Source organism: Canis aureus, chromosome 27 (genome assembly GCF_053574225.1).
Source record: "Canis aureus isolate CA01 chromosome 27, VMU_Caureus_v.1.0, whole genome shotgun sequence".
Taxonomy (NCBI): domain Eukaryota; kingdom Metazoa; phylum Chordata; class Mammalia; order Carnivora; family Canidae; genus Canis; species Canis aureus.
In genome coordinates, this window is record NC_135637.1 from 23,545,451 (window position 1) to 23,568,784 (window position 23,334).

Sequence of the window (23,334 nt, forward strand, 5' to 3'; positions counted from 1 at the left end):
TTGTAAACTTACTCATGATGTCTTTTAAACTCACTTGAGGACCATCTGGATTCATCCCCCAGTATTATATGTGTCTATGCGAGTAGATAGGTAATTGACTCTAGATAGATTTCCCACCATGGGGTTCCTATCTGAGTGGGGTCGTGCCTCTGTCTCCCAGCCCTCGTCCCAGTGACTCACTGATTTTCTGGTACGCAAAGAAATTGCAAGTAAATCACGCCACATATCTCTCCCCCTCCCGACTACCATCAGTGAGAAATCAGAAAGTCGCACCATGAGACATGAATGGAGTTTGGTGGGTGGGGGACGGAGGTGGGAAGGGAGACAAGTGTTTAAATGCTAATCAGTTGGCACTGCCGTCAGCCACAGTTAATCGGATTGTTAAAGGTACAAAGGCAGGATGGCACCCCTGTGCCAACTGCTATCCGGGCTCATTCACAGAGAAGAGGGACGTACCGCCCAGCCACTGCTCTGATGAGAGGCAACTGGACATAAAAGAATTTTCAAGGCTTTCTGAACCCAACACGAGTTACAAAGGAGGCCCATTCATGGGGAAGAAGCCAGCTCACAAAGGACAATTATAGATAATTAGTCTCGTAGCCGAGACACTGAAAGAGTGTTCTTTCCTATATAAGCTGGCCCTTTTAACACCCCTGCAAGTCCCTTGCAGTCCCCAGGTTTGGGCAGCAGACTTGGTGTGTCAGCTGTCGGTGCAGTTTGGTGGGCCCTCCTGAGTGATGCACACATTGCTCCGACATCTCCTCCATCCATACGACCGTGGCATCGTGGGCAGAGCCAGAAAAAAAAAGACAGCAACAAGTAAACTCACCATGTGGGCTTCTGTTCCCCCCCCACCCCCCGTTGTTGGAGCAAACTATGGGATTTATAGGGATGGGCTGTCCTCAGGCTCTCTGCTTGCACCGTGATGGAATCGTGTTTTGCAATTAGAACACCTAGGTGTGTACATTCACCTAGAACATCTCTCCAGACATATCATAAGCCAAGTATATTTATCGAGGATTAAGTTTAGCATAGATTCAGTTTTATGATAGCCAGTAATGTAGTCTACTAATCTACAGTCCCTCTTAAAGAGGTGGACTTCTTGGGGCACCTGGATGGTTCAGTTGGTGAAGCGTCTGCCTTCGGCTCAGGTCATGATCCTAGGGTCTTGAGATTGAGCTCTGCATCAGGATCCTTGCTCAGTGGGGAGACTGCTTCTCCCTCCCCCTCTCTCCCTGCTGCTCCCCCTGCTTGTGCTTGCTCTCTCTCTCCCTCTCAAATATATAAATAAAATCTATTTTTAAAAAAAGAGGTGAACTTCTCTAACAGAGTCTGCTCTCAACCAATACTGCAGGCATATCCATGGTTCATTAGAGAGATATTTGTGAGGGGCCTAGTGGGTATCAGATCCATGGCCATGGGATAGGTCCTAGGCAGGCAGTGATGAGCAAGGCAGAAGCGACCACTCTCCTCAAGAAACTTACTTCTAGCAGAGAAGATAAGAAAGAAGCCAGCCAAGTATGATAGTGTGATTAACACTGTGGCTGACCTCTTTCGTAGTGTTATGAATCAAGGGAAGAAGAATAAATGCAAGGAGGACCCACTGGGCCCTGGATAGGGGGTGGTTTAGAAAGATCCCCATGGGTGCTACGGATCGAATGGGCTGCAGTTGCAAACGAAAGTCCAGGAGAATACCAAGGTTTTAATAACCACAGCTTTGGGAATAAAGGTTATCTAAAAATGTCATTTTAAGATACAACTTGCCATCTTTACTTCTCTCATGGTGCTCGGACTGAGGTTCTTTGGTGCATTGTAAAAATGAAAAACTGAGCTCATCCAAGTCCCCCACTCAACCCTGGTGCCTGATTGCTGGTGGGATCTGGCCAGCCTTGGACATTTCCTGACAACACAGTGCCCCCATAAATAATCACCTTTGGTGACTTTTTTTCAGAGTGATGGATGTCTGAGCCTGATGAAGACAGTTGCTAGATCTTGGTTAGGTTGATCCCATATTGAGGGGATTCTCCTGCCTCCTTTCCCACAGAGGGGGAGCTGCCTAGGGGAGAATCCAGTAGGGTTTTGCTTTGGGGACTCAGTTTCCCTTCCTGCCACCATCTGCTGGGAGTCTCAGGCTTTTCCTATGCCCTCATAATGGAAGGGTTGAGTCACAAATGGTCAGTCAATGACGCCAGCCTCCTCCCTCTTTTCGGCCACCCATTTCTCTGCCAGTTAACTCACATCCAGATGGAAGGAGGACAGAATAGACATCTTTCCATGTTCATCTTGAGGAGAAAATTGGGTAACAAGGAAGGAGCTAAAGACAGCTGATCCATAAGAAGGCTGAGGACTGGACCATAGTAGCCTTCACCAGGATAGAGCCTGAGCACTTGGTCTTCTGATAGTAATGTCTGCACCTTGCTCCCCACCACCCATACAAGCCACCTCCAGAATTCTGGAATTTCTGGATTTGAAGGAAATTTCATTAGCTCCTAAGCACTTGCTAAATGCACCCAAGGCATCCTTTCTCTTGTCCCTCCTCTCAATATTCATTGGCTGCCAAATGGGCACTATAGGAAACCAAAGATTAAGGATGCTTTGCCAAAAAAAAAAAAAAAGGATGCTTTACCTGTCCCAACTTTGTTACTGCTGCCTAAGTGTGGACCATTTCGTGGAGACAGACAAGGAATAAGGAAACACATCATCAGTAGTTCTGTTTGTGGTAAGCACTCTGAGGAAAGTGAGACAGAGAGTGATGAGACGGAGGTGTCTTGAAGAAGATGATCTGAGACCTGAATGACCAGAGGCAGCCAGCCAAACAAAGATAACACACAAGAAAATTTGAGGCAGTGGGAACAGCACATGCAAAGGCCCTGAGAAACAGGATGAATTTGGAAGGTTAAGGAATAGGAAAAAAAAAAAAAAGTATGTGTGGTCATACTATAGTTTGAGGGGAAGGAATGGTAACAGGTGATTTTGGAGAAAGGGTTCCAAGGCCAGAATCCAAAAGGCTTTGTAGCTCATTGAAGGGAGTTTTAATATTATTCTCAGCATGGTGGGAAGCTATTGATGGATTTTGGAGATTTCATGATCTGATTTTTATGCCTTAAAAGTACTACCCATCCACCCCAAATGATTTTCTAACAACTTAAAACACAAAATCTGATCATTTAGGGGGTGCCTGGGTTGCTCAGTCAGTTAAGAGTCTGATTCTTGGTTTCTGCTCAGGTCATGATCTCAGGGTCCTGAGATCAAGCCCCAAGTCGGACGCCTCGCTCAGCACAGAGTCTGCTTGTGATTCTCTGCCTCCCCCTCTCCCTCTGTCACTCCCTCTGCTTGCTCACTCTCTCTCTCTCCCTCTCTCTCTCTGTCTCAAATAAATAAATAAACAACATGTTTTTTAAAAATCTGGTAATTTGCTCCTTTCCAAGGGCTCATCTAGTACAAATCCTGATTGAGGACTGAGTTTTGGAGATGTGACAGGAAATCTGCTGTGGCTGATGGCCTACCTATATAGGATGATTCCAATCTGTTTTATCAAAGGTGGAGAACCACCAGGGACCATCTGATCTAACTGCAAAAGCAGTACACCCTAGAGGGGCAAATGTGCTAGGTCCAGCTTACCTGTGCTTAACCTGAGTAAAATAAACAAGACAGTGAGACCCATTAGAAGGTTCTCCTGAGAGGCTCCTAGTGGCTCAGTCAGTTAAGGGTCTGACCTCAGCTCGGGTCATGATCCTGAATCGTGGGATCGAGCCCCGCATCAGGCTCCCTGCTCAGCGGAAAATCTGCTTCTCCCTCTCCCTCTGCTGCTCCCCTTACTTGTGCTCTCTCTCTCTTTCTCTGTGTCAAATAAATAAATAAAACCTTTAAAAAAGGAAAAAACAGTTCTCCTGAGACTCTGGACTTTAATTAGTCAGCAGGAGGAGGAGGGGAGGAGGCATGGTCACTCACCTCCTCAATTTTCTCCTCTGATTTTAACCAACTGGCAAATAGACACAAAGAGCCAAATGGGATCAGCTTAATTACTGGTGAATCTGGGCTGCAGACCACAGCTGGACATCTATACTCTGTCCTCCCCAAGTGACTTTGACTTGGGGTTCCCAGGCAGCAGTAGACAAGTAAAGAAGTCTGGAGAGACTCCTGTGGAAGTTCAAGAGCAGTTAGAAACCCTGAGAAAAGCCGGAGCTTATTCTCTGCCTCCTCTGAACCTGGTGTGACAAACGTCAGGGAGTTCATCATTATTATTAACTATTATTGCTAATTATTATTGCAATAAAAATAGCATACACTTTGCAAATTAATCACACTGTGTAAAATGACGTGCAATAAAATGTGATTGTCCCTGCAGTCCCAAGCCCCAGTCCTGCTCTGAAAAGGCAGTCCCATTACCTTGTTCAAATCCATCCCTCCCACTCACACGAGACCGACTGTATCCGCTATTCTCCCTAGATTTTTTTCCCACTTGATACTGAATTGTGTTGGCACACAGCTCTGCCATTCTTTTTGTTATTTTTCAGTTACATGGTTTTTGAACAGGTAATATTTTATTTGTGTAGACACACATGCATACACCTATATATGTATATGTACCTACACACATATATGCATAGGTATGGATCTGTGAAAAGATATATAATGAAAATTCTCCTTCCCACCCTTAGACCTCATCCTATTTCCAACACCCCACGTCCCCTATAACCAGCATAATTTGATTCCTGGGCCTCCTCTCAAAGTTTCTTTACGCACACAGTAGGAAAGGCAGACGCATAAAGCCTTATTTTCTCTCACCGTTTTTACACAACAGGCAGCAAACTCTACACACATTGCTTTTTAATACAACAGAAACTGGCCACCTCTCCTCTTCGGACCACAGAGAGCTTCCGCACTCTTTTCTTACCCCTGCATAGCACTCTGTCTGGATGTTCCCTGATGAATTTAACCCCTGCTGGTGGATATTTGATTTGCCTTCGAGTCTTTTTTTTTTTTAATTGGAGTTCAGTTTGCCAACATATAGCATAACACCCAGTGCTCATCCCGCCAAGTTCCCCCCTCAGTGCCCATCACCCAGTCACCCCAACCTCCCGCCCACCTCCCCTCCCATTACCCCTTGTTCATTTCCCAGAGTTAGGTGTTTCTCATGTTTTGTCACCCTCACTGATATTTCCACTCATTTTCTCCATTCCCTTTATTTCCTTTCACTAGTTTTTATATTCCCCAAATGAAAGAGACCATATAACATTTGTCTTTTTCCGATTGGCGTGGATGGACCTGGAGGGTATTATGCCGAGTAAAATAAGCCTTCGAGTCTTTTGCTACTACAAACAGCACAGCATTGCTTAACCCTGCACGACATCATTTTGAATGTGGGCAAACATCCCTCTGCGGAATAAATTCCCCAAAGCGGGCTTGTGGAGTCAAAGGAGAGATGTATTTGTAATTTTGAACATTCTCGCCAGATTATTCTCCATGTTATTCGCCAATGACTTCATCTCATTCCTTTGAACCCTGTGTGTATCCCAGTGCGGGCTTCTGCGATCATGTAACCTGCCACCAGTAGATGGACAGGTACCTCATCTCCAGACTTTTGTTACCTCCAACGCTACTTTGTATTATGAACGCTTTGTACCATTGCAGTGGGTGTCACGACCATAGGTGGCCCTCCGACCATGCAGCCCATTGACCTACAAATCTGTTGCAGTTCAGATGGATTCCCTTTTTGCTCTGAACCCTCTGCGACCACACATTCTTCCTAGCCTTCATTGGCCACCAATCACTGGCTTGATCTGTTCCCTAAACTCCGGCTGTTGTAAGGTGGACCAGTGAAGCATCCTAAAGTGGGCTTGCTGGATGCTCTTGAGTAAAGATGTGGTGAGAGGGAAAAGAAAGGTCCAGGCAGACTTTGGGCACAGCTTTAGGAGCAACTGGAGAAGGCCAGAGAGTACCTCAAACCACCGGGGCAGGGGACACTTTAGAAGGACACCGTGCCTGGGTCCAGAGGCCCCACATTCCAGCTCAGGCCTTCTAGCTGAAGGTCACCGAAATATCAGTGAGATCTTGACAAGGCTGGAGAGCAACAGCACTCTTGGGTGGAGTTGGCAGCAGGCTACATAGGTTCAGGTTCTTCTGGAAGGTACTTTTTCAGTGTCAATCAAAATTTTAAATACAGGGCGGCCCCGGGTGGCTCAGCAGTTTAGCGCTGCCTTCAGTGCAGGGCATGATCCTGGAGACCCAGGATCGAGTCCCACATCGGGCTCCCTGCATGGAGCCTGCTTCTCCCTCTGCCTGTGTCTCTGCCTCTCTCTCTCTCTCTCTCATGAATAGATAAATTAAAAAAATCTTTTTAAAAATTTAAATACATATGCTAGCAAATTGAATTTAAATTTTTTAATGTAAAAAAATAAATAAATAAATTTCAATACATAAACCATCTGGATGATCAATGCAACTTCTAGGACACTCTCTTAAAGAATTAGGTGGACATGTTCACCAAAGAGATGCATTTGTTGCAGTATTATATTTATTGCAGTGTTATTTGGGAGGAGAAAGGCAACAACCTAAATATTAATTTATAGGAGCCTGGCTCAATAACATATACGTTGAGGGGCACCTGGCTGGCTCAGTCAGTGGAGCACACAACTCTTGACTCAGGGTAGGGAATTTAAGCCACATGTTGGGGCTTAAAAAATAATAATGATGGCTTCCCAGGGGAATTTTATCAAACGTTTAAAGAAGAAACCATACCTATTCTACGAAAGCTGTTTGGAAAGATAGAAAGAGATGGAGTACTTCCAAATTCGTTCTATGAGGCCAGCATCACCTTAATTCCAAAACCAGACAAAGACCCCACCAAAAAGGAGAATTACAGACCAATATCCCTGATGAACATGGATGCAAAAATTCTCAACAAGATACTGGCCAATAGCTGAGTAATATTCCATTATGCTGAGTGAAGTAAGTCAGTCGGAGAAGGACAAACATTATATGTTCTCATTCATTTGGGGAATATAAATAATAGTGAAAGGGAAAATAAGGGAAGGGAGAAGAAATGTGTGGGAAATATCAGAAAGGGAGACAGAACATAAAGACTGCTAACTCTGGGAAACGAACTAGGGGTGGTAGAAGGGGAGGAGGGCGGGGGGTGGGAGTGAATGGGTGACGGGCACTGGGTGTTATTCTGTATGTTAGTAAATTGAACACCAATAAAAAAAAAAAAAAAAAAAAAAGATACTGGCCAATAGGATCCAACAATACATTAAGAAAATTATTCACCATGACCAAGTAGGATTTATCCCTGGGACACAAGGCTGGTTCAACACCCGTAAAACAATCAATGTGATTCATCATATCAGCAAGAGAAAAACCAAGAACCATATGATCCTCTCATTAGATGCCGAGAAAGCATTTGACAAAATACAGCATCCATTTCTGATCAAAACTCTTCAGAGTGTAGGGATAGAGGGAACATTCCTCGACATCTTAAAAGCCATCTATGAAAAGCCCACAGCAAATATCATTCTCAATGGGGAAGCACTGGGAGCCTTTCCCCTAAGATCAGGAACAAGACAGGGATGTCCACTCTCACCACTGCTATTCAACATAGTATTGGAAGTCCTAGCCTCAGCAATCAGACAACAAAAAGACATTAAAGGCATTCAAATTGGCAAAGAAGAAGTCAAACTCTCCCTCTTCGCCGATGACATGATACTCTACATAGAAAACCCAAAAGTCTCCACCCCAAGATTGCTAGAACTCATACAGCAATTCGGTAGCATGGCAGGATACAAAATCAATGCCCAGAAATCAGTGGCATTTCTATACACTAACAATGAGACTGAAGAAAGAGAAATTAAGGAGTCAATCCCATTTACAATTGCACCCAAAAGCATAAGATACCTAGAAATAAACCTAACCAAAGATGTAAAGGATCTATACCCTCAAAACTATAGAACACTTCTGAAATAAATTGAGGAAGACACAAAGAGATGGAAAAATATTCCATGCTCATGGATTGGCAGAATTAATATTGTGAAAATGTCAATGTTACCCAGGGCAATATACACGTTTAATGCAATCCCTATCAAAATACCATGGACTTTCTTCAGAGAGTTAGAACAAATTATTTTAAGATTTGTGTGGAATCAGAAAAGACCCCGAATAGCCAGGGGAATTTTAAAAAAGAAAACCATATCTGGGGGCATCACAATGCCAGATTTCAGGTTGTACTACAAAGCTGTGGTCATCAAGACAGTGTGGTACTGGCACAAAAACAGACACATAGATCAGTGGAACAGAATAGAGAACCCAGAAGTGGACCCTGAACTTTATGGTCAACTAATATTCGATAAAGGAGGAAAGACTATCCATTGGAAGAAAGACAGTCTCTTCAATAAATGGTGCTGGGAAAATTGGACAGGCAACACCCTTTTTGAACTCGGCCACAGTAACTTCTTTGAAGATACATCCACGAAGGCAAAAGAAACAAAAGCAAAAATGAACTATTGTGACTTCATCAAGATAAGAAGCTTTTGCACAGCAGAGGATACAGTCAACAAAACTCAAAGACAACCTACAGAATGGGAGAAGATATTTGCAAATGACATATCAGATAAAGGGCTAGTTTCCAAGATCTATAAAGAACTTCTTAAACTCAACACCAAAGAAACAAACAATCCAATCATGAAATGGGCAAAAAACATGAAGAGAAATCTCACAGAGGAAGACATAGACATGGCCAACACGCACATGAGAAAATGCTCTGCATCACTTGCCATCAGGGAAATACAAATCAAAACCACAATGAGATACCACCTCACACCAGTGAGAATGGGGAAAATTAACAAGGCAGGAAACCACAAATGTTGGAGAGGATGCGGAGAAAAGGGAACCCTCTTACACTGTTGGTGGGAATGTGAACTGGTGCAGCCACTCTGGAAAACTGTGTGGAGGTTCCTCAAAGAGTTAAAAATAGACCTGCCCTACGACCCAGCAATTGCACTGCTGGGGATTTACCCCAAAGATACAGATGCAATGAAACGCCGGGACACCTGCACCCCGATGTTTATAGCAGCAATGGCCACGATAGCCAAACTGTGGAAGGAGCCTCGGTGTCCAACGAAAGATGAATGGATAAAGAAGATGTGGCTTGGGATCCCTGGGTGGCGCAGCGGTTTGGTGCCTGCTTTTGGCCCAGGGCGCGATCCTGGAGACCTGGGATCGAATCCCACGTCGGGCTCCCAGTGTATGGAGCCTGCTTCTCCCTCTGCCTATGTCTCTGCCTCTCTCTCTCTCTCTCTCTCTCTCTCTCTCTGTGACTATCATAAATAAATAAAAAATTAAAAAAAAAGAAGATGTGGCTTATGTATACAATGGAATATTACTCAGCTATTAGAAATGACAAATACCCACCATTTGCTTCAACGTGGATGGAACTGGAGGGTATTATGCTGAGTGAAGTAAGTCAGTCGGAGAAGGACAAACATTATATGTTCTCATTCATTTGGGGAATATAAATAATAGTGAAAGGGAATATAAGGGAAGGGAGAAGAAATGTGTGGGAAATATCAGAAAGGGAGACAGAACGTAAAGACTGCTAACTCTGGGAAACGAACTAGGGGTGGTAGAAGGGGAGGAGGGCGGGGGGTGGGAGTGAATGGGTGACGGGCCCTGGGGATTATTCTGTATGTTAGTAAATTGAACACCAATAAAAAATAAATTAAAAATAATAATAATAATAATAATAATACATGTTTATATTTTAATGTAGCCATTTTTTTTAAAAAGGAAAAGACCATGTAGGTAGTGACATGAAAAGATAATCATGATGGATTTTAAGTGAAAGATTGGTGGTGGGATGCTAATGCAATGGAATATTATGCAGTGGTGAAAATAAGTCAATCAAAACTGCACTTATCAATGTGGATGCTCCTCACAAAGTGTTGAACAAGGGGCACCTGGGTGGCTCAGTGGTTGAACATCTGCCTTGGGCTCTGGTCATGATCCCCCAGAATTGAGTCCCACATCAGGCTCCCCACAGGGAACCTGCTTCTCCTTCTGCCTGTGTCTCTGCCTCTCTCTGTGTGTCTCTCATGAATAAATAAATAAAATCTTAAAAAAAAAAAAAAAAAACAAGGGCTGAGCAAGAAAAAAGGGGAAAAAAGAGCAGGGTGTTGAAGAATTTTTTTAAGATTTTGTTTATTTATTCATGAGAGACACAGAGAGAGAGAGCCAGAGACATAGACAGAGGGAGAAGCAGGCTCCCTGCGGGGAGCCCGATGTGAAACTCAGGACCTGAGCCGAAGGCAGACACCCAACCACTGAGCCTCCCAGGTGTCCCTGAAGGATTTATTTAAGCTTTAAAACATGCCACACAGTGTTCAGAGAAGTTGATGTGTGATAAATAGATGCACACAGCAAATAGTAGTAATGTGATAATAATAATGATCATGCTGAAGGCCACGTTCAGGACAGTAGTTACTCCCAGGGGGTGGCGAAGAAGAAGGAGCATATGGTAGGAAGGCAAACCGGGGCCTTGCCATACAGGTTGAATTCTGATTCTTAAGCTAACGATGTATACACATGGATATTTGTTGCCTTAGTCTTTAACTCTCTTTGAGTGACTGAAATATTTCAAAATGCATTTCTCAGTAAGTGACAGAGCAATATACACAATGTAATAACTCTGAGAATGTTCAGATAGAAAGTGACAGCAGAGCTCATGAGGGCTGTCAGGCTGCTCTCTGAGTCCTGTGCTTTATACCCGTGATTTCATTTTACTCTCTAACGCCACTAAGAGGTAAGACTGGTGTGATCCCACCTTGTAGACGAGAATGGTGAGGTCCAGAGAAGTGACTGCCCAGGATCTCATGGGCAGTGAGCAGCGGGCTGAGTCTGGAACACAAGCAATTCTGATTTCAGCCCCACACCCCTCTGTGCTAACACACCTTTTTTAAAGATATTTTTTAAAAAGATTTTATTTATTTATTCATGAGAGACACACACAGAGAGAGAGAGAGAGAGAGAGAGAGGCAGAGACACAGGCAGAGGGAGAAGCAGACTCCATGCAGGGATCGCAATGTGGGACTCGATCCCGGGTCTCCAGGATAAGGTCCTGGACTGAAAGGCGGTGCTAAACCGCTTAGCCACCCAGCCTGCCCCACACCTTTTAAGGTTAAAAAAAAAAATCTTATTATTTTTACATCAGTACATTTTACTGGGAGATTAATCAAAATGCTACTAACACTGATTCCCTTTAGAAGGCGGGATTGGCAGACTGGGTGAGGGAGGGGCAGTGCTTACACTTTTGATTTCATACCTTTCAAGTATTCTGGCACTTATTTTAAAGATTTTTTTTTCTTTTAAAGATTTTGATCATTTATTTGAAAGAGAGTGAGAGAGCACAAGCAGAGGGAGCAGCAAAGGGAGAAGGAAAATCAGGCTCCCCACTAATGCAAGACTCAATCCCAGGACCTTGAGATCATGACCTGAGCCAAAGGCAGATGCGTGACTGACTGAGCCACCCAGACACCCCTATTCTTTAAATTAATTTTAAAATTAATTTAGAGGGAAAAAATATTCTAGGGTGTGGGAAAGAGGAATGAGCCCAGGAAGCAATGTCAGAAAATATCTTACTACCCCAGTTTGCTCCTCAATCTGAGACAAGTCACTTCCTCTCTCAGAACCTTGATTTTTTATTTTTATTTTTTTTTGATTTTTGATTTTTAATCTATAAAATGGGAAAAAGAAAATACCAATCTGACGGAATGGTTTACATGGGGGAATGAGATGACAACTGGCAATACGGTTTTTGGAGTGTAAATCACCATCTGAGTATCAGTATTGTGCATGCTGGCACGCAGTTACAGGGCTGCCGTTAAGGCAGTAGACGAAACCCCACTACCCCCAAGCCCACCCACCACCCACCTCTGCCCTCTCTGCCCCAGAAAATCTGCTCGAAGTCCAGGTGAGATCAGCACCATGAATCTACCAGAGCATCCTTGTTCCTGCAGGACTGAGTAACCCACGAGAGCTGGGTCCTCCCCGGCTGTAAGGAATGAGTTGTGTTCAGCGGTTCCAAATGTTTGTTCCCCAGGTGGACCTTTCGGTGACAGCGCCTGTTGCCTGGCCCAGTGTAGGCACATACGAGGTGCTCACTGAATGTATGAATGAATGATCAATGTGAGTAGGAGAAGGAAACCCAGCCCTCACTCAATTCAACTTAAGTTGGAAGAGGAGAATTAGGCTAAGATCTTCTCTACCCTAAAAGTCAACAATACGAGTCAAACAAAGCCAATGAGTTCCAGGAATGAGAGGGAAGGTCCTCTCAGTTCTGTGGGCAGTGCCAGTGGTCCTTGATCAGAGGCAATTTTGCCCTCACTGGTGGGACATTTGACAATGTCTGGAATCATTTTTGATTGTCACAAGTAGGGGCGGGGGTGGCGGTTGCTACTGGTACCAAGTGAATAGAAGCCAGGGATGCTGTTTAATATCCTACCATTCACAGGGCAACCCCTTCTTCCCCCAACAAAGAAAGACACAGATGGCATAGGATAACCAACATTCTTTGGGGCAGTCCAGATGTTCCTGGTTTTGTTTTTTTTATTGTGTTTGATGTGCTCTGGTGTGGTTTTTTTTTCAAGCCCCAATTAGCCTTGTCTTCTTACTGCTTATAACACACCAGGTGACCCTTAGCAACCTATTTCCCCTCTGTACCTCAAGTCCCCAGTCTGATCAGTTTATAACCATGAATTCTAGGAGCCTTTGAATCTTTAAGATGTGATATTTAATTATTGATTTTGTCCCTGTTGGGCAATTTCTTCTTGAGGAATGTGAAGGTGCAAGAAACCAACTGAATCAGATATTATTAATGATGATTAGACTAGTTACCAACGTTTTTATAGTACTCTTTACCAAAAATACATCAACTGATGCACCAGCCAGCCCTGCTTCCTCAAAGTCCTCACTGTAAGCAGTCCAATGAGGGAAGAATTATCATCATCCCTGCCTGGAGACCCAAAAGAGCTCCATGACTCAGTGAATGGAGTACTTCTGTGATAGCAAATGTGTGTCTGCTTCCCCTCGGCCTCTCCACCACTAGGTGCTAAGGACAGCGTTAAACCCAGCTCTTTTCATAAATTTTTCTTTCACTTACAATAGTACTAAATATTTATTAGACACATTTTGGAAAATACCAAAAAGTAGAAGGAAGAAAACCCATGCCACCTAGAGAGGTAACCAGAGCCACCAATTTGTGCCATTCCTACAGTCATATTGTAACGGAGCCTGGATGGTGAAGTCTGACTCTTGATTTTGGCTCAGGTCATGATCTCAGGGTCGAGGGATCAAGTCCTACGTTGGGCCTCAAGCTGGGTGTGGAAGCTGCTGAAGGTTCTCTCTCTCCCTCTGCCTCTGCCCCTTCCCCCTGCACTCTCTCTGTTTAAAAAATATATATATTTATATATATACACACATACATATATATTGGCATGTATATATAGCATATAGTACATAGTATGTATATAGTATATATGTAAAATAAATATATATAGTAACAAATTACAGTGACTACATTTATCACACTGAGCACTGAGGAAGGCATAGAATTATTAAGATGTGATACAAAAAAAAAAAAGATGTGATACACCTGAAACAAAGAGAAGAATGTATGTCAGTTATACTTAATTTTTTTATTTAATTTAAAAAATTTTTTTAAAAAGTGAAGTCTGGTATAGTTTAAAATAAAACCAAACAAACAAACAAAAAAACCAGCCCTGCCTTACAATTTGTTTTAGTTGGTTGTTCCAGTCGTTTTCATACACACCATAGAATTTTACATCTTGCTCTTTTCACTGAATATTATAGCAGACGCATTCCCCAGCTGTGGTTTCCTGCGCTTCCCGCCCCATCACTCTGTGCCTGTGCCGCGCGCTGTGAGAGGCTGTCGCCACTCTGCTGCTGCCGGGCATCTGTGACACAAACCCTCAGCTCCAGAGCGCATTGTGCATTTTCGACTTTAATGGGGATACTTCTCATTCTAATCTCGCCGTCTCTCTCATCAAAGTTAGAGAGGGAGAAAGAGAGAGGTGCTCCCTCCCTATCTTTTTTTTCTTAAGATCTTATTTATTTATTCATGAGAGACACAGAAGGAGAAGCAGAGACACAGGCAGAGGGAGAAGCAAGCTCCCTACTGGGAGATGGATGTGGGACTCGATCCCAGGACCCTGGGATCATGACCTGAGCCAAAGGCAGACGCTCAACCACTGAGTCACCAGGCCTCCCTCCCTCCTCTTCTTTGATGGCAGAACAAATGCTCAGGGGTCTTCAGTGTGCTTCACTCCATCTGGAGATGGGGAGATCAGCCTCTTCTGTATTTGCTGAAAGCTCTGTCGCTTCTGTTCAATATCCGTATTCGGTTATCAGGTGTGTCTGTCTTCCTAGAGTGCAGGGACCGAACCCTAGAGAGTTGACTCTCTCATCCTGAGTATCAACCAACAGAGAAAGTCGGCGCCCAAAGCCGTCGCCCGTTAATTGAAGGGCAGCACTGGATTGGGACATTGAATGCACACGATAGAGGAAGAATCAGCCAGATGTGACTGGGATGAGTGAAATTTGTAAGCGGTCTGAGAAAGAACAGTTAGTTTAATCTAGTGGTCACTGGGGCCCCGGGAAACACCAGCCTGGTGGAGAGAGTGAGTAAGTCTGTGGATCTCGAAGGCCCTGGGATCCAACTTTGACTAGGTCCTGCTGGGACCTGGTTTTGCGTTCCGCTCCCCTGGAACATCCTGCCTGAGAAGGAGACCTTCAGGCTGCATACATTGCAGACCACAGCCGGACACTCATCTGTGTTGAACATGGCCTTGAGTTTGGAGCCAACCATCCAGATCCCACCGTGGGAGCCCGGAGGAGGAGGCCGCCTTGGGCCGGGGAGAGAAATTTACCTAGTGGATACCAAATCCCCTTAGCAGTTAGGTTTTCGGTGAGAAGGAGCTGACTCAGCCCAGCCAGATTTACTTCCTAAAAGGCCTAATTGCTGCCATGGTTAGCATCAGTTTTACCATGGGGACCCCAGAGCTGAGGGCAGAGTCTGTGGGAGGAAGCTGATTATGGACCCTCCTTCTCCCGTGGGCTTGTTTGGACCTAGATGTGATGGGATGGCCAGAGGAGATCACAGGCCTTGGAAAGAGTCATCACCTGTGGCCCTAACCTACACCTGGGGTCCTGCCAGACCGAGCTTTTTTTTCTTTTTTTAAGTTTTATTTATTTATTCATGAGAGATGTAGAGAGAGAGGCAGAGACACAGGTAGAGGGAGAAGCAGGCTCCCTGTGAGCAGCCTGATTCAGGACTCAATCCCGGGACCCAAGAATCATGACCCAAGCCGAAGGCAGATGCTCAACCACTGAGCCACCTAGGTGCCCCCAGACTGAGCTTTTCTGATAACTCTGAGGATAAGAGTCACCAGAGGGGCTTTTGGCTCCACTTTCAAGCTCCACCCCTGGAGATCTAGATGTCTTGGGTCTGGCAGGGGAGACTTATAAATGCATATTTTAACAAGGAACTCATGGAGGGGTGAAGGGCATCGTGTGGGTGAATTTGAAGAACACAATAGCCCACCCAGCAGCGAAGCAAAAAACTGAGGGTTGAAGGGTAGTCTTTGGAGGAGGACACTGCTTCAAGCTGAGGAGGAGAGGCTCAGTGATAACAATACCCCCAGTCTTAACAGGGCTGCCAGCATGGTCTTTGGCATCAGGAAAACCGAGGTTGGAAACCCAGCTCTGCTGTGTGACCTTGGAAGGTTAACTTAGCATCTCATAGCCTCACTTTACTCATCTGTAAAATAGGAATAATTTTTCCCTTAAAAAGCCAAGAAAAAAATAAAATGAGGTCGTGGGTAAAAAGCATTTAACACATGCCCGGCATATATGCAGCACTCAACAAAGCAATCCCAAATGAAATGTCATAAATACTGCTATTATTATGGCCAGAGGCACACTGACGTGCTTTCTTCCATTTGTCCTCACTCCTCCTCCCTTACCTCCCTCACTCGTGATCAAGGGGACATTTTTGCCAAAGAACTGGCAGAAACTAATATAGCCAGGGGACCCAACAAAACTCCCAAGCCAGCGTCAGGATCGAAGCACTCACTCTGCCCTCTCTAGCCAGATTAACAAAAGGCTCGAAGAATAATTGCCAATTACCTGATCACTCTGCAGACCAAGAGTCTGAGCTGCAAGACCTGACTAGTGTGACCCAGTGTGGCTGCCCATTTGACACAGACAGAGAAGATGGAGAGAAGATGAAACCCACACAGTTATGCTAGAGGGTAGTGGCCAAGGCAGGAGCACCATCTGGGTCCCCCAACCCCTGGTGATCCAAGCTCTGCACATCGAACCACCGCAGGCGTCGGGAGCCAGGTGTCCCCTTCTCTTTCTGCTCCTTCACTTTTTTCGCACTGCACAGTCTACAGAGATGGTCGGCATCAATCATTTAATAAAAGCGACAGTGAACACAAAAAGCACAGCTATCAAGCAGACCCACATCTGATCTGATCCTGTGAGGTCGACGGGGTACCTCTGTTACACAGAAGAAGCTCAATGGATTTGCCCAGGCTCATGTAGCTGGAGAATGTCGAAGGCAGGATTCGAATCCGAGTCTAACTCTGAAGCCTTGATGCTTCCCACCTTGGGCCAGGAAACCTGCTTGGCCCCTGAATGACCTTGATCTGCCTTCGGGACATGTACACATGCCCCGTCCTCCCCAGGCCCCTTCCTGCCCTGGCACAACCCCGAGCCTGGAACGCACGCTGGCTGGTAATCAATGTGACACAACAGGAACATTTGTCGATGCCAGTTGCAAACTGTTGCAGTCTATATAGATTAAGCCACTGCCGCCGACTCCGTGAAAGTAAATGAGCCTTTCCAACGGCGGCGGAAATAAATTTAAATGACAGGACTGAAGAGCCCGGAGACTGTGGCTGAGTGAGTGTCTGTCTGCAGAAAATCGACAAGGACAGCTATCAGTCCCAGGGCTTCTATCCCAGGATGTAATTCCTCTCTATCTGGAGATCATCATCGGGGATGCTCGGACCGCTCCAGTTTCCCACTGAAGGGTGCGAATGCAATGACAGCCGCAAAGACAGAGACAGCAGCTGGCATGTGCTGGGCGCTCACCGTACGTGAGGCACCCGGAGGTACCCGTCTGCAGGCATACTTTACACACACCTACTGAGCAATGACGATCCTGCGCAACGGGGAGCCATAGCCCCATTTGACAGCTAGGGAAACTGAGGCTCGAGGAGGTCAAAGCCACTTGCCAGCTTGAAATTGACAGAAGTCAAGTGAATGCAATTGATTTCAGACATGAGTCTGCCAAACAGCTCCTGGGGCCAGCCCTTGTTTAAAATTACGAGGTGAGGGGCACCTGGGTGGCTCAGTGGTTGAGCATCTGCCTTCGGCTCAGGTCATAATCCCGGGGTCCTGGGATCAAGTCCCACATCGGGCTCCCTGAAGGGAGCCTGCTTCTCCCTCTGCCTATGTCTCTGCCTCTCTCTGTGTGTCTCTCATGAATAAATAAATAGAATCTTAAAAAATAATAATGAAATAAAATTACTAGGTGGGTTTACATTCAAGACAAAAATAAATCACAGTTAGCAGGGTATACAGTGCCCACCAAGGCTTGGCCCTGCGACCTCTCTACCGCACCAGCTTTCTCTCTAATCACCCTCCACCTGCTCCCCCTCGTATTCCTCCTTTGTGCTCCCCTCAGCCTGGCCTCCATGCTCTTCCTGAATCCCTCTGCCCTGAACCTATTTCATGATTCTGAATCTTCAAATCTTTCTATGTCACCCACAAGGTCAATTTTTAATTATTTAGTAATAAAAAAAAAAAGTGCCCCCTGTCCCAACCCTAGGACAATATAGCCCTGAGCCAGGGCACACAGCTTGGAGAAAAGAGTGTGGGCTTGTTACAACCCCCCCCCCCCCAGCCTTTGTGGGACATGCTTGTGCAATGAACAGCCTGCCCAACTGTGCATGGTGGTCCTGCCACACAGACTGGGTTAGAGGCCTATTGTCTCTGCCCTGTTAGCATGCAAAGCTTCTCTCTTTCTAAGCATCTAATGCACTAAATATGATTATTTCTCCTTTCCTATTATGCCTTCCGGTACATATACAACTGGCACTCGAGACTCTTGTGGACTTGATTTCTGTGACCATAATGCTTAGCTGGGGCCTTGGCAGGATCAACCATGAGGCTCCATGGTCAGCAAAAAGAAGACAGGAAGGGAGCAGGAGAGAGAGAACCAGAGGGAGAGAGGGTCAGGAGAGAGACAAGAAGGCAGCCCCCATATCTGTCCTGACCTCTTGGCAAGCTTTGGGTGCCTTCTTAGGCCCCTGAGTCAGGAAGTGGAGGACCTAACCCCCCACCCCTGGCCCCAAGCTAACAGGTGTCTTTTTCCCTCTTCCCCAGATGTGCCCCGGGAAGGAGATGCTGGCCCTTCGGGTGCTTCCCTTCTGCCCTCAGGAGCACTGGGGAGCAGCAGTCTGAGCAAAGAGAGCCTGGAAGAGAGATTGACCACGGCCCCTCCGAATCCGGCACAGTCGGGGGAAGATCCTCGAGAGCCGAGGCTGGACGGGGCAGCCCCCTCGGCTGCCCTGTCCACGCTGCTGCCCGAGGAGGCCACCACCAAGCGTGCCCTCCCCTCCGGGAAGAAGCTGCCCTCACTCAAGCAGGTGAACTCAGCCAGGAAACAGCTGCGGCCCAAAGCCACGGCCACAGCAGCCGTCCAGAGGGCGGTGTCCCTGCCTGCGTCCTCAGGCCTGGGGCTCCTCTCCTCTGCCACCGAGAAGCCTCGCCCCCCGGGGGACCCCGAGCCCGCCGCCTCCGAGGAGCCCCTCTGGCTGGACCGGAAGGCAGGTGCAGTCCCCACAACGCCCGCACCCCTGCAGATCTCCCCCTTCACCTCGCAGCCCTATGTGGCCCACACGCTCCCCCAGAGACCGGACCCCGGGGAGCCTGCCATGCCTGATGATGCCACCGACGCTTCCCCCGAGGATGCCAGTCCCATGACCTTGATGGACAAAGGCGAGAATGAACTGACCGGCTCGGCCTCAGAGGAGAGCCAGGAGACCACGACATCCACCATCATCACCACCACGGTCATCACGACTGAGCAGGCCCCAGGTATGCAGCCCCCAGACCCCCCCAGTCCTCCTGCTGCAACCATGGGGCACCCATTATGTGCAAGGAATGGCAGGAGGGGGGCCAGGCAGGTCCAGGCCCCACCATCACTTACCACCTATTAAGCACTGACTGTGAGCTTGACCTGTGGCTCGGAATTAATATCCCCATTTTAAAGATGAAACAACTGAGACTCAGAGAAATCAAGCAATTTGCCCAAGGCTGCACATCTAACGAGTGGGATTCAAACCCTTTTCAACTTGGAATAGAATCCTTTAACCTGCCCAAAAGCCCTAGCTTTTTCAAAGTGCTGTTTTTAAAGGTTTATTTATTTTTCAAGAGGGAGAAAGAGAGAGTGCACACATGTGAGGAGGGGCAGAGGGAATGGGAGAGAGGAAATCTTTTTTTTTTTAAGATTTTACTTATTTATTCATGAGAGACATACAGAGAGAGACAGAGATATAGGAAGAGGGAGAAGCAGGCTCCCCATGGGGAGCCCGAGGCAGGACTTGATCCCAGGATCCCGGGATCATGACCTGAGCAGAAGACAGACCCTCAACCACTGAGCCACCCAGGCGTCTGGGGAGAGAGAATGTCAAGCAGACTCCCCACTGAGCAGGGAGCCTGTGGCTGGGCTGATCTTAAGACCCCAGACCACCACCCCCAAACCAAAACCAAGAGTCTGACGCCCAACCACGGCGCCAGCAGGCACCCCTCAAAGTGCTTTTACTTTGACCATTACATGGACTCCTTCAGACTTGATAAAATGCACTTCTGTGTTCTAGTCTTAATTCTGTCTTCTTTCCTGCCTTCAGAGAAGACAGACACCAGCTGTTGATCATAGGTGTATTCTGGACCAAAGCATCGTGGTCTCTCTCTAAAAAGTGTAAGCTCTGGGTTTGAATCCTGCTCCCTCTGTGTGAGCTTCGCCCAGACACTGGCTCCCTCTGAGTTTTGGTTTAAGTATCTCTAAAATGGGGGTGAAATTTCCGGCCCCCCAAGGATGATGGGGGTCGGCCCCATGCATGGGTTAGAATGGTGCCTAGCGGTATGCAGTAAGTAATCATTCTGGGTCAGCTATTGCAGTTTTGACTATCAGGTTGGTTCTGGAACTGAAAAACCATTGTTACCAGCAATGGGAGGGCCGGGGACATGAGAATACAGGGGTCCCAGGGGCCTGGTGCCACCCTGCAGCCCATCTGAGACATGACATCGGAGCTGTCCTCTGTGTCCTAATTAAAGCGCTTCCTCCAGCTCCCTGCAGCGTGAGCTTCTCCAATCCTGAAGGGTACATCGACTCCAGCGACTACCCACCACTGCCCCTCAACAGCTTCCTGGAGTGTACGTACAACGTGACAGTCTACACTGGCTACGGTGTGGAGCTCCAGGTAACTGCAGAAGGGTGCTCTACAGTGCCTGCCTCTTCCAGCAGGAAGTCTCTGAAGGGTTGTATGACTCAGGCTTACTGCTATCATCCTAACCAAATTGGTGCCTTCTTTGACCTAAGCAGGGCAACTGGAGCTGGGCTTTGTTGAATGCATAGGAGTTCCCAACTCAGGGCACAGCTGAAATAGCTTGGCGTACATGGAAGAAGAGGATCTGCTAATAAAGCATGGGGCATTATACTCAGAAGGAAAGCCCTCTTATTTTTTTTAATTTTTAATTTTTATTTATTTATGATAGTCACAGAGAGAGGGAGAGAGAGAGGCAGAGACACAGGCAGAGGGAGAAGCAGGCTCCATGCACCAGGAGCCCGACATGGGATTCGATCCCGGGCCTCCAGGATCGCGCCCCGAGCCAGAGGCAGGCGCTAAACCGCTGCACCACCCAGGGATCCCGGAAAGCCCTCTTATACCGAGCACCACACACACACACACACACGTACACACACACACACATGCACGTACTCACGTGCGCAAGCCCCACCAGCTCATATAATTCATAGACCTTTGCCTGTAAACTACGAATGGAAAAACAAGAGTGGCATAGAGCTCAGACATCCGGGTTTAAGTCCCAGCTCTACCAGTGAAACCTGTGTGCCTCTGAAGAAAGGATTTTACCTCCCTGAGCCTCAGTCTCCCCATCAGTAAAATAGAGATGATAATGCTACGACTTTACACATTTTCAGGGTGGTATAAATATGACAGTGCACAGAGAACAGCCAGCCAGAGCCTAGCTCAGTTATGTTACCAATTACCCTCAACCTAGTTCCTTCCTCAACTGACTCCCCCACCCCCATTTTTAAAAAATAGAACAAGGAGGGTGGGTGCCTGGGAGTGGGGAGCAGTCCAGTTTACTGCCCCCCAGGAGAGGCGGGGGAGTATAGTTGGAAAAGAAAGGTGGCACCACGTGGTGGCAGGTCCTTCCAGGCCAGGGTTAGAGGTCTGGATATGTACCTTTTTCTAATGGACAATAAAGAGCCATCAAAAGTTTTTGAGCTGGGTTGGTTGTGACCTAACCAGAACTTTAGGGAAGTTTTTTCCCATAAAAGGTAAGCCCCTTGGCAGCAGAACCTGTGGTCTTTGCAGCCCCCAGAGCTCAGCACAGTGTGGGGCACATAGTAGGTATTTCGTTAGCATTCGTGGAATGAAAATAAACTGGAGGAAAGTTGTAGTTCATCTGAAGCCAGCACTCGCTGCACCGTTTCCTTCCACCCTGTGTCTAACACCATATGAAGCTCTTTACCGGGCATGGAACTCCTTCACTGAGCACCTGCTGGTACCAGTCACGGCTGTTTACACTGGAGGATATGGTGGTGTGCAAAGTGATGCAGTACCTCCCCTTATGATTGAGACAGACACACTTGGAAGACATTAGGATGCCATGTGAAAAGGTCTCTAGTGGGTGTTTATAGGGGATGTTGTAGCATCACGTTGGAGAGATGGGCAAGCTCCTTGGTAGTCAGGGAAGGTCTCATGGAGAAGAGCAATTTCTTTGGGGCTTTGGTGAATGAGTAGGAGTTCATCAAAGAGTATATGATCCCAAAGAGGAAGTGCTCATGGGCGAGGCCACTAGAAGAGGCATGAAAACCCAAACAGGCCACTGGGAACTGACAAAGGGCCCCACTCAGCCCTATTTCATTTGCATATCTTTATGCACAACTAAAGTGCTCCCCCTCTTTCTCCTCCAAACCTAGAAAATGGGCTTGGAAAATCAAGTACACAGTTCCTTGTGGAAGTTCTGCAATTAGAGCTACTGTTTTATAGCATGAGAGTGGCCCTGAGAATGCCCTGGAAATGAGTTCCCCACTTCCCCTTGCCAGTTCTTACAGAAAGAGGAAGAATGATTTCAACCTACATAAATATTTATTGAGCACCTGCTATGTGCCAAACACTATTCTGGGCACTGGGGACACAGGACGAATGGAGGAAAAATGCCTACCTTCATGGAGCTTACATTCTGGTGGGATGCCTCGTTCTGTCCTCTTGGAGTTTGGGCCTCAGGCACAAACTGATCAAGCCCTTCCTCCCCTCCCCCATCTCTAGGAGAGTGTACCTCAGCTGTCAGGGTACAGGAGGCTCTCTCACAGGACTCCTCCATGGACACTTACAGATTTTTGCAGTACCTACGTCTGTCTTGCAGCTTGGGTTCGCTCTGGTCCCTCAGCCTTTGGGGAGATGAGGGGAGCCTAGATGTTTCCAGGGCTGCAGAGGTTTCCAAGGGAGCCCATCTGTCCCCTTGACCAGGGGCTGGCTGAGGACTGCTGTGCTGGCAATACCGGGGTCCGCTAGGGGTGCTGCCCTGGGAGCCGCACGGCCTGGAAGGGCCCGGTCTCAAACACAACTCAGAGTTTCTCTCTGTCTGCCCACCCCCATCCCCAGGTGAAGAGCGTGAACCTGTCTGACGGCGAGCTGCTCTCCATCCGCGGGGTGGACGGTCCCACCCTGACTGTTCTGGCCAACCAGACTCTCCTAGTAGAGGGACAGGTTATCCGAAGTCCCACCAACACCATCTCTGTCTACTTCCGGACCTTCCAGGACGATGCCCTCGGGACCTTCCAGCTGCACTACCAGGGTAAGCTCGCACAAAGGCTAATGAGGTCTAATAAGCTGTCTGCCTCAGTTTCCCCCTGGAGCCAAGCATTCTCAAACTTTGTGTCAGGGAGCCCTCCGACAGTTTGGTAAAACCTCTGGATCCCTTCTCAGAATAATGTGTTTAAAAGCA

The 23,334-nt window shown here is 46.9% G+C and overlaps 1 protein-coding gene and 1 long non-coding RNA gene across 9 annotated transcripts in view; one reads left to right on the forward strand and one right to left on the reverse strand.

Annotated features, from left to right (window-relative positions):
- SEZ6L (seizure related 6 homolog like) overlaps positions 1–23,334 on the forward strand; it is a 188,992-nt gene that overhangs the window by 98,332 nt on the left and 67,326 nt on the right. For 5 of the 8 annotated variants that reach the window (XM_077874113.1, XM_077874114.1, XM_077874115.1 and 2 more), the window contains exons 2-4: positions 18,460–19,173; positions 20,413–20,558; positions 22,992–23,184. In XM_077874113.1, the coding sequence (XP_077730239.1) occupies positions 18,460–19,173; positions 20,413–20,558; positions 22,992–23,184 (1,053 nt within the window). The remainder of the gene's footprint in view (positions 1–18,459; positions 19,174–20,412; positions 20,559–22,991; positions 23,185–23,334) is intronic. The other 3 variants (XM_077874116.1, XM_077874117.1, XM_077874120.1) reach the window with 1 other exon arrangement.
- On the reverse strand, positions 365–2,123 carry LOC144299517 (uncharacterized). Its single transcript, XR_013366223.1, has 2 exons — positions 1,932–2,123; positions 365–758 (listed from the first exon to the last, which is right to left on the reverse strand). It is a non-coding gene; the product is annotated as an uncharacterized LOC144299517 (long non-coding RNA).